This window comes from Megalobrama amblycephala, linkage group LG6 (genome assembly GCF_018812025.1).
Source record: "Megalobrama amblycephala isolate DHTTF-2021 linkage group LG6, ASM1881202v1, whole genome shotgun sequence".
In the NCBI taxonomy this organism is placed as follows: domain Eukaryota; kingdom Metazoa; phylum Chordata; class Actinopteri; order Cypriniformes; family Xenocyprididae; genus Megalobrama; species Megalobrama amblycephala.
In genome coordinates this window covers 23,473,119-23,484,968 of record NC_063049.1, presented here as the reverse complement: position 1 = coordinate 23,484,968, position 11,850 = coordinate 23,473,119, and the positions used below count along the sequence as shown (strand labels likewise).

General features: G+C 37.4%; 1 protein-coding gene across 6 annotated transcripts in view; it reads left to right on the top strand.

Annotated features, from left to right (window-relative positions):
- Window positions 1–203: 203 nt before the first annotated feature.
- Window positions 204–11,850, top strand: part of ncam2 (neural cell adhesion molecule 2) — a 241,160-nt gene continuing 229,513 nt past the window's right edge. For 2 of the 6 annotated variants that reach the window (XM_048193492.1, XM_048193491.1), the window contains exon 1: window positions 216–465. In XM_048193492.1, the coding sequence (XP_048049449.1) occupies window positions 414–465 (52 nt within the window). In that variant the 5' untranslated portion in view covers window positions 216–413. Of the gene's footprint in view, window positions 466–1,200; window positions 1,332–11,850 lie in introns of those variants that run through there. The other 4 variants (XM_048193493.1, XM_048193489.1, XM_048193488.1 and 1 more) reach the window with 4 other exon arrangements.

Here is an 11,850-nt window from a genome sequence, read left to right as displayed (position 1 = left end):
TTTCTTTAGGCTATTGTACATTTTCAAAATCATAAATCCGATAAATTTCTGGTTGAAATGGGAAAACATCTCAGATTTTTAATGTGGTTTTAGACTTAAGGGCTCCACTGTTTACGTGAGGCTTCTGAATAATCAATACTATGACTGAACTGATGATGGGCATTGGTTTCTACCTGCCGCGATGCACTGCTGCTGGTAGGTTGGGCTGGTTCGGCGCATTTGAAAAAGTACTGCATTGAGGCAGCTGCTTACAGCTCCTCAACAGATCCCTTCTGTGGCAGACAGTGAGCGAGTGAGTAGTGAGCGAGCTCGTGCGCGCCAGCGACTGACACGCGCGGAGAGGGAGAACCAGCGTCCAGCGTCCGTTCAACTCACTTCGAGCACTGGCCGCTGTCCATCAGGACCTGCTGAAAATGATTCGGACCGTCCTCTGTTTCCTCGGATTGCTCGTCGGTGGCAGCCAAGGTATGGACGCATGATTGTGAGCATGAAAATGAGAAGTGTTAGAAAATAGACTTGGTCTCTTCGCTGAAGGGGTCTATCTGAATGAGGGGGACGTACGAGGAGTGGGGCGGATTTGTTGTGTGCTGCTTTGCAGTTTGGGCACGTCCCTTTGGAGAAAACATTTCTTTTGATAGATTAAGCTTACCTTTTATTAACAGTGCAAAGCCTCTCTTTGTTTGCACTTGTTATCATAGATTCATGTGGGGCTTATGAATTCTTGCAGACGGTTCTCGAGGTGGTCTGGAGGAGATCTGGCGGTTGCTAGATTTAGATGGGCAATTGATTGCATTTGATCGTAATCTCAGACAAAAAGTAACTTTTTATAATTACGCATGACACGCTTTGTATGCTTCTTTTACGTAGAAAAAAAACTGTATATGTACTTTCATTTTTTGTTTTATTTAATTAAATATTAATGATTCATTAAAAAAAAAAAAAAAAAACGATTCATTTAGTGCACGTTGAGCAGAGTTATTTTCCTGAGGTAACCGGAATAACGCATTTACATTTATGGGTTGAGGCGCTTTGTGCAAGTGTTAACAACAAACACACGTCATTGGATGTATGTAGTTCACAGCTCCAGTGACTCGAGCGCGTCTTTGAACTTGACCATCAGCTGCCAAAGTCTTGTGAAGTGTGGATGTATTTTAGATGCTGGTACTTCTCACGCGACGGCAGGTGGGGGTAGAGCGCTACATATTAACCCATTTAGAAAAGCGCGACCACCATCATCAAACACCGTCGATGTGTGCCAGAACAAAAATGGCATGTATCTACTCTAGTGGGAAATCGTTGAATGGAAGACCTTTCCTCGGATTTGAATGACGGTTAGTCTTTATCCAACTTCAGAGAACCTCCTTTTGTTTACAATGTGCAGATTTACACAGCAAAGCTGACATGCTAGTCAACAGATAAACAATGAAACTACTGTACATTCCAGGTTGCCTCAACAAAATGACATTTTATATATACATTTTCATTGGGAACATGATATAAGCCGCTAATGTTTTCACAGTAAGAACTTTAGACAAATGACAGAAAGGTTCCTAAAGCATCTTGCATTGTTTGGAGGAGAGCCCATATTTATTTAGTATGACTGTGGTTTGATTGATTGATTGATTTTAGTATTAATTTGGGGACTATTTTTGGCGAGCAGGTGTTGAAATGCAGATCCAACCATTTGCGGCCTTCAAGTGGAGTTCGAACACAAACTCGGAATCTAGACAATACCGAAGTAGTCGAGTTGTGATTTGGAAGGCGTGTCAATCTGAAACATGGTGTCAAACAAGTCTGATGTGAATGAAGATCTAAAAAAGTTATTTCATTTTCATGCTTTGATATTAAGGCACCAAGTAGAAAGGATCTTGTGGACAACAAAATACAAAGTTAATCACTCGCATTTAAAATAAATTTGTTATATAGGCTACCATGCACACATAAGTCATTGAAATGAAAACCATACATAAACGTTTAATATAAAATAGAATAAAAATGATTCAGAAAACTGAATTCTGTGACATGTAATAGCCTACTTCTCAGATGAAATTGAGGAAGGCAGCATCTGTGCTAAATGTGGTGTTTCTTTAACAAATCTTTACATTTGAATGAATTTTTGAACTAAAATAATGTTGACTCTATCTTGTTTTTCATTTAGTCCCAATTGAAGCATCTGACTGCTTACATACCTTTAAAAAAATTGTGTATAGAACAAGCAAAAAGCATTTGAATGAGCATGCCATTGTTGAAACGAACATCTCGTTTGTTGCTGAATTTGAAACCGCATACTACTCCTATATTAATTATATATTTCTATGGCAGGAAAGGAATACTAAGAGTATTATGCTGTGCGGTTCTGAACTCAGCAACTGTTATTAAACAAATTGAATGAATGAATCATTTCATTTGAATATTTGCTGACAGACTCAAGGAGGCATGTCCTTCCTTCGGTTTTTAATGTGATGAAGAACTAAGAATGTTGTAAAAATGACTTATGACAATACATAAATGAAACTCTAGACTATTTTGTTGTCTTTTTTCTGTAGATTGATACATGACTTGTTTCACTCTTGAACAACTTAGAGTTTTTAATAAACAGTTGATTGAAAGCAGCGATTTAATCACTCGAAGTTGCAGATTCACACACTGTACTGTGGTTGGTAGTCTTTCCTACTTTACTTTGCTGTGGTATCTAACTCTGTTCGGGGCTGGATCACTAGTGGGCTCCCACTGGTAGTCTGTTGCTGCTCGTTTTCGTAAATTGACTCGTGCCACTCGTGTATCTCTCTTTGAAAATGAATAACCTTTGGTTACTATCCCTGCAAATTGCTGTCAATGTGAACAGCCCTTGACTGATTCAATGACTCATTCAATGACTCATTCATGACGCAAAAAGACACTTAAATTGTCTCCACCGTTCTGCAGAAAGGGCCAATGAAATACTTTTTGGGGGAACTAGGCTAATTCAAAAAATTCAATTCAAAGACATTAATTAGAATCCCCACTGCTAGATTTAAAGTAATGAACATTTTTTTGCCCCGAGCAAGGTTGTGTCGGATATATTTATACTTTATTTATTAAGAATTTTATTAAAAATCTGTACGCTAGCTGCTTTTAATATGAGCCTAGTACTTCACAAGCATTCACACATTATGATGTCACTCTTCTAGAATAACCACATCCCACTTTGTTAATTAGCCCTTCTCTTGTTGTCTCAGAAAGTGTTTTTGTGACTGACAGTTGCAGTGAACCTTGGCTTGTTCATCAGCTTATCATCATTGAAATCCCTTGATAATATAGGCTTGTTAGAGTGAGCGTGTGATGTCAGTTCAACTGTAATTTAGCTTGATGTTCTCTCATGAATTTCATCACTGCGCAACACCTGCCGCTTGGATGGTGCACCTCCAGGGCTGCCCAGGTGAAAAAAAAAAAAGTACACTTCCATAATGTACATAATGCTCTATTTTCGTGCACTAATTTTGTACTTAATATACTAAAAATTCTTCTTTAGAAGCGTCTCAAAATAACACAGTTGAGCACACTTAAATGTTCTTAAGATTACTAAAGAAGAATTTTTATTACCTGGGTGTTGCTAAAATCCTCAGGGCCTGGGATTTTTTTATTTTTTTTTAAATGGATGGCCCTCCACTTCTGGAAGTCTTAAAAAGGCAGTTTTTTTTACTTGCTTTTTTGTTTGCAGGATTGTTGGATTGTCTTCAGAGGGAGAGCAATTTGCTGTGCTGATATCCATTAGTACTTTAGCTCTCTCAGGTCTTTGATATTGCAGGTTGGCTCATACTGCAGTGTGTGTGTGCGTGTCTAGCTTCATTGAAGCTCCCGGTGATAAATTGTGTGCCGTGCTGGTCTCGGTGGACAAAGTCTTTCGAGGTGTTAAGTGCTATAATGAAGGGATTCCTCCAAATCTCCCAATGAATGCTAACAGTGGAGCATTAATAGATTTATGCCCTGGAATTGTGTGCCGTCTGGGTGTGTGAATGTTTAGTGGTTTGATTAGAACGCCATAACATTCTCTCTGAGGGCATTTCTGTAGGATGTGGTTGTAAATTAGTGAAATGAAAGTGTGTGTGTGTGGGTTAGGATTTGCGAGTACATTTGGGCCCCACAATGTAGGCAGGAATAGTAAAACCTGAAATCATCATGGCCTCCATGAGGAAAACAGTCTAATACTGTATTACTGTCTAATACTGAAAGGATTCTGAAAGGTGTAAAGTTAGGGGATAGAAAATAAGATTTTCTAATTTGTACCAAAAATCTTTGGTACGCGTCTTTCGGTTCGGTACACAGAGTTGTAGCCCATTAAGCACTTTTAACCACCCTTAACCACCAATAATCGCAAAAACTCGGTGTTTTGTTACTTTCGATAAGAAACAACGTCTCATCCCTCAAATTCTGTCCATTTTATCACGGAATTCAAACAATAAATGCCGTTTTGTAGCTCTTTGATGTGGCGTGACAGATTGCTGTATAGGTGCCTCAGTTCAAACGGCAACGGGGAGCGTGAGTGAATGCGATCATCTCTTCCTCTTTAATACTAGTTACAGAATAACATTTAAATGAACATCTGCAGGTATGTTGAAAGATAGACGTCATTAAAATAGCTTGTAAACAATATGTCACGTAGCATTTACCTCAGAAATGCCATTCAGTGTCCACAACTTGTTAGTTCGCTTGAGAAGTGAACTCTTTCGCTACATGTATGCACGATATTAGCCTATTAGGGCTGCACGATATATCGCATGAGATTGTCACGCGCATTCGTCAGTAAAGCCGGTTCCCTGATTACCGCTAAATCGCCATCACCTGCTTTCAAATGGAGCGCCATTTAATAGACAGAACCGTAGATCACTGAAGAGCCACGCAATATCGCGTTCATATCGCAGATGAATTGCCTTCGATAATGAACGCGATATTGCGTAGCTTGTCAGTGATCTACGGCTCTGTCTATTAAATGGCGCTCCATTTGAAAGCAGGTGATGGCGGTAATCAGGGAACCGGCTTTACTGACGAAATGCGCGTGACAACCTCATGCGATATATCGTGCAGCCCTACTATATATTCATTATATTTTACTTAACCTGTCTTGATTATTTAATGTATATGTTTAACGCATGCTTAAATCTATCATAAAAACAAGTTATGATGGCCACTGTGTAAATTAATATATTTTAACATAAAATTGGAGTAGAAACAGTTTGAGAAGTTAATGCAAAAACTGCCTTATATGCAATTTACATATTTGCATAAAATTGATTATATTATATCTAAAAATAAATAGCAAATAATTGAATAGTTTGGGCTCTGTTGTTAATTATAACCTTTAATATTATAGTAATGTGCAAGAAAGTGCTCCCTGTAGTTTACAGCATTAGCAGAGAAAGATTTTTTATCCTTAAGAAAATTTTAATTATGATTGAATTTACTTATAGACAGAGACACCATTTACTCAGTAAACCACTGTTTAATTAAAAAGAAAAAAAAAAGCAATTTTATGTTTAGTTTTCTTCCTCCTGCTGTACCAAATTTGTACCGAACCATGACTTCAATACCGAGGTACGTAGCGAACCATCATTTTTGTGTACCATCACCCCCCCTGCAGATTTTAGCTCCAACCAGCTCCAACACAATTGCCTAGAAGTTTCTAGTGATTAGTGGGTTTTAGGTGTGTTTAATAAGTGACAGTAAAGATTCAAATAAATGCTGTTCTTTTGAAGTGAAGAGCACAACTGCTTTCAAAATCGATACAGTAACAAGATATGTTTCTGGAGCACCAAATCAGCACGTTAAAACGATTTCTGAAGGATCATTTCATACTTAAGACTGGAGTAATGGAAACTGAAAATTTAGCTTTAGCATCACAGGAATTAAATACCTTTTAAAATATATTGAAATAAATTTTACAATATTAGTGTTTTTGCTGTATTTTTGATAAAAAATGCATCCTTTGTGAGCATGAGAGAGATTAAATATTTATTAAAAATCTTTCTAACCTCAAACTTTTGAACGGTAGTAGTGTACATTTTCATGTATAAAAGATGTGTATAATTTCTAATGTATAAAGTCAAGACCTATTCATACTTACTGTCTTTTTTAAAACAATGGAAATCATAAATTAAATTAGTATTAAGTGCATATTTTTACTACTTACTACGTAAAAATAATGTTAGATTAATAAACTTTTGCTAACTCCAAGGTATACTTTTGTTTTTGTCAGTTTTTGCATTCTCTTGGAATCGAACCCATGACCTTGGCATTGTTAACAGCTCAATAAAAAGCAAAGCAGTTTTACAGTTCAACCTTAACTTTAACCTCTGCTTTGAAAACCTACCTACTCTTTTTATTTATTTACAATTATAGTTATCTAGTTAGAATACAGTATAATGTTAGTGCATCTGATGAACTGATAGGAGAGTCATTTAACACATCTTGATATTTGAACACTGTCAATAACAGAATGACTGTTGGGAATTCTTAAGATATGCCTGTTGTTAATTCCAATTATATGAATCCTCTTCTCCCATTCTCTCTCAAAGACAATTACAAGGATCTCTGGTTTCATATATCACCAGCTCTGGGCGAACTTGTACAATTCCAGTGTTACTCTCAGCCCTCCTGTGGCTCAGGGGATGAGATATCAAAAATGCTGCCATTTCTCTTTACATTTTTCCAGCCATGTTTTCTGTGATTTTTACACTACATAACAGAGCTTGGAGCATGCTATAAAAAGGCTAAAACACTAAGCTGTTCTTATGAGAAAACGCTGGAGTGTGACTTCTCTTGGTGCAGAAATTGATCGTATTATGCGATTAATTGAGTGAATATAGTGCCACACAAGCTCGTATGGAAATGGAATTGCCCCCCGCGGGAGTTCTATATGAAAATCAATTTAAAAAGTATTAAGAGTCAGCATGCTGCTCCATAGAATAGAGTGCAATTTTACTGTTAGCGAAATGATGTTCATTTTAATGGGTGTTCTCTCTCGATTGTTCTAGATAGCCAACAGTGTTCCATCCTATTAAAACCTGCCGTTCTTTCATCTTGTGCAACTTTCAAGCATACTTCTGATAGTTTAAACATACAGCATGGTTGAATCTTTTGCTCAACCATGGTACTGTATGTCAGTTCATTTTTGCATGTACAAGACTGTAATATAGTCTCTGAAAGATATTGATCTGGTAGGCCAGTGATTGTTTGAATGATCTAGCAAGGACTTTATGGTCTTGTGGTTAAATAGTCCACTATTTTGCTTTGCTCAGTGGTTTCTACAACTGTACCATTGAGTGAGTCTGAATCTGAGACCACCAATGCATTTAAGAAATGGCTTGTTCTCAGACTGGGACATTTTTGAGATAATTGGTTCTAGTGGTCAGATACGAGAGGAACGAGACTCTGGAGAGCAGTCCAACGTTTTTTCCCAGGGGCACAGCGCTGGCAGCAAACATCCTCTTCACGAGTGTACACCACATTTAGATTAGATGACAGTGATGAATTGAGACCATAAAAAGTTAGAGAATAAAAAAATGAGCTAGGCCGTGCAAGGCTTTAAGGCTCATATATCCATATCCTTAACCACTACGAGAGTGTTACACTATATGAGAGTTATACCAATTCAAACAACAGGCAGTCTGCATCAAACATTTAGAGGGATTATGACTGAGGGATTAAAGACAAGTGAGAGAAGAAAATATTTGTTTTGAAATGTGGCTTTGACATCATCTGTCTTCAATGCTCTTTAGAGTTGAAAGGGAATGAAATGGAAATGGAATTACATGGAAATAAACCCTGTCTATTTTTTAAATGTATCTCAATGATCTTATTGTGAACAATCTTAGAGTTTTTTTTAACTCATAACCTTTAACCAATTTCATAACTCGATCATCCGCTTAAACTCTCCCCCGTACAATCGAGTCCCATTCAGAATTTCCTCCATCCACTCAACAAACAACAATGGATAAAGCTGTGTCCTATTTCTTTCCTTTTCAATAATCTGACAAAACAGAAGAAAAGATCCGTCACTATTTCTGTTGCATTGTGACTTTAAGACAACAAATATTAATTGCTAATTTTTCTTAGGAGATAACAGGTAACATTGGGGTACAAATGGTTTTATGGTTTTAAAGTTTAACAAGTTTTATGTTTTTTGTGATGAATGAAAGTCAAAAATTGATTATGCAAATAGATAGACATTAAAATACATTTGAGGAGTTGAGATATTCTGAGGTGTGACATGTGAAATGCTATTCTAATTTCTTTTAATGCTAATTCAAAGCTTTTATGAGTTCATGTATTTTAAGAGACTACATGGAACATTTTGTACTTTTTAAAAATTCATTTCTCACACCGCAGGACCATTTAAAATTAACCGGTGAAGGCAAAAGATGTTGGAACTAGTGAAAAACTCCAAAGAAATGGTGAGTCAGTGTGCTTTATTCTTCTGTAGCCTTTTGTGCAGACATTTAAACATATTTTTAAAAATATGTTTTAAACAAACGTGGCCTCCAACCACGTGTCTGCTTTGAACCTGTAGTGTTACGATTCATTTTCTGTAATAAAATGGCATTGTGGTAAGTGTATTCAGCAATCAGCTCGCATTATCCCCCTGAAACGCAAAAGCGCTGCTTAACCTTTTTAAGAGGTGCCAGTCTATCTCCAGGAACAGTGAGTGAATGATAGAGGGAGAAAGACCAGCAGAACCGAATGAAAAGAATGTGTGAGTTATGAAAATATGTCTCCTGAAATGTTGTACAGTGAGCTTCAGATAGCTTGGGACACTGTTCTGGGCTGCTATGGCTTATGCCTCCAAACAATGGCGATAATGAGGACCGTTGGGAGGATTTTTAACCGCTCCCATATCAACCCGAAAAATGACCATTACTGCTAAACCTAATATTGCCGGGGTTTCTGCAAATGATGCATATGTATTGTTGGAGAAGCTTGACTCAGACTCAGTCACACTCTATAGGATACTTCATATACAATTATATTCTTTCCCAAGTCATTGTGATATGGAATATGTTTAGCTTTAAATAGAGATATGCAAAGGACATTATCAAGGCTATTTTATCCCTATGCGCTCTCAAACTCTCTATGTAATTATAACCGGAGTCAGGTCTGTGTGCGCATTTAGTGATAATGCAGTTTGACATTGGAAAGTGACCTCTAAACATATTTGCGTGGCCCCGAATTTATAAACTGCTGCAGTGACATGCGAGATGAACATCGATAGCTGCTTTTAAGGAGTAAATATGATATGTATTTCCAGAGAGAAGTAAATGAATGATTAAAGCTCTGTTTGGCCCTGCTGCCACAGTACAACCGAAGAACATTTCATCACTGTGATGAAAGCTTTCATGGCCAGCCACTGTCTTGCAGTGCCGCACACAGAGGATCATTATTTAAAGCACAGATAAGTCATATCATGTGACAGTTGTTGCTTTAATGATTAATGTACCTACGGATCGGTGTGTTTGTGGGAATAGGGCTGCTTTTCGTAATGTTGGATGTGTTTCTGAATGCGTTACGGAGAGCTTGACAATGTTTATCTGATTGGTGCTTTTTTTCTTTCTTTTTTGGCAGTAGCTTTGATTCTCACTTTCTTCTCAGTGGTGTACTACGGTGCTACTTTAACAGCTTTTTGTAATCGTTTTCACACTATTTATTTATTTATTTATTTATTTTAAATGTGATGTGCGTAAATGGTAGATTTGTGATATGGATTCATCATATTGATATAAATATTTGCCTACAGTGTCTTTTTTCAAGATGCACATGGTTCGTAGGTTCGTTAGGCAGTAAGCATGGTGTCATTTGCTATGGTACATTTTGTTCCCATCACTTTATAGGTGCCAAGACAGAGAAATCATTGATTTTGATAGTGTCAAGTCAAATTTATTTGTGTATTGCTTTGGATGCTTTGCTTTTCTCAATACACATCATTTCAAAGCAGCTTTACAGAAAGTCATACTATTATGTCTAGTGTTAGTGCTGGGCGAAGTGGCTATTTAAAATGGTATATATAATCGTGATGGTGTAAATGATCCTCCAGGTTTAGATCTAGCTATATTGTATTTATTATTTTGTGTAGCAGATATAAGCGCCGCAGGTACATGCCCGAATGTTTGAATGTAATGAAGATAAATAATATTAATTGGTTTTGTTCTAAGATAGAGTAAGTAGTTCTCAAAAGGTATTATTATAAAACTGGTTGTCTTTAATCAGCAGTCATTTTGTGTGTGTGTTTAAAAAGTGGCATTGTCCATGCTGCAATTTTAGGTTTGCTGTAGGGTTGGTTATTGTACTTATTGAAATTTCCTGATTGGCTTTGATTCACAAGATCTTGATTCGATTCTGATTTGATTTATTTCAGTTTTATATTTCTATTTTTCTTACATGGCAGTTTTTCAAAGCTATTTAAAATGATAACTCTGTTTAAAGAGTCATTTGTTATGAGAAGGCTAGTCTGGTCATGCTTTATGTATTTAATTCACAAAAAAGAACTGCTTATAAGAATCATTTGTTCATGATTGGGGCTACACTGATCATGTTGTTTGTTGTTATGTGTTGTTTGGATTTTAGGAATCGCTATCCTGATCGTTCTAATGGCGATTAGTTGAACAATAGATCATTTTTACCCAGACAAGTTGTGGCCACAACCAATTGTATAAAGATAACTTATAGGGCTGGGCGATATATTGCATGCGACAAGCTACGCAATATCGCGTTCATTATCGAAGGCGATTCATCTGCGATAATGAACACGATATCGCGTAGCTTGTCAGTGATCTACGGCTCTGTCTATTAAATGCCGCTCCGTTTGAAAGCAGGTGATGACGATTTCGCGGTAATCAGGGAACCGGCTTTACTGACGAAATGCGCGTGACAATCGCATGCGATATATCGCCCAGCCCTAAACTTATTTTTATATAGAAAAATTAGCTATGCTATTGAATTATAATTTTTATGATTTGGTACATTTTTTTTTTAATTACTTGTTAACTTTCCAGTTTTAGCAGTTTTGCCATGTTTATTGTTAAAAAATGTTAGAAGATTTGAGCAAATGCAAAACTGATCTGTCTGATATTTTAATGACAAGTCAGTGAGATACATCTTATAGGATGCGACACCCTTGGTTTTAAATTAACAAGTGTGGAGGGCCTTTATGTTTGTCCAGTGTGTGTGTCCATATGAACTGAAAGTTTGGCACCAGGGAAATTATCCTCATTAACAATGGATCTGGACAAACCTGATTCATTACACAGGCTGTGTAAAGAGTAAGAGGTATCTGATGGCAGTTTTTTTCCCCCCTGTCCGTTCCCTCTCGCTTTTCCCTTCTCTTTATCTCCTCGAGTGCAAATGCCTCAACTGAATCAATGCTGGTAGATCCCTCTTTAATTAAATCTACAAAGTGGGCAACAAGATGATATTTGCTTTCTATAATGTAGCAGTATCTCAAAGACCCAGCCCTACACAACTGTGTGGCTGTGACAGACGCCATACTGGGTGGAAAACTAGTGTTGTTTTCACATTGCCAAGTCTGATGGCTCAATTCAAAGTCAGCTGCAGTAAGTGATTTATGGCTTGGTTTTAATCAGCCTGCTGAAAATGCAATTAGAAAGGGTTTCCCACCGTGTGCAAATGAGCCGTCCCAAAGCCACTCGGGGACGCACACTGTTAATTAGCCGGGTAGGGCACCTGTTAGTGGTCTGTGCTGGCCAGCGCAGAGAAAAAGGGAAGGGTCACATGGCCACAGGGAATGAGGGAAGTGGTTACCCAAGTGTGAGAGAGTGTGGCAAGGGTAAGGAATGTGTTAGTGAACTTGGCTAGACCAAAGTG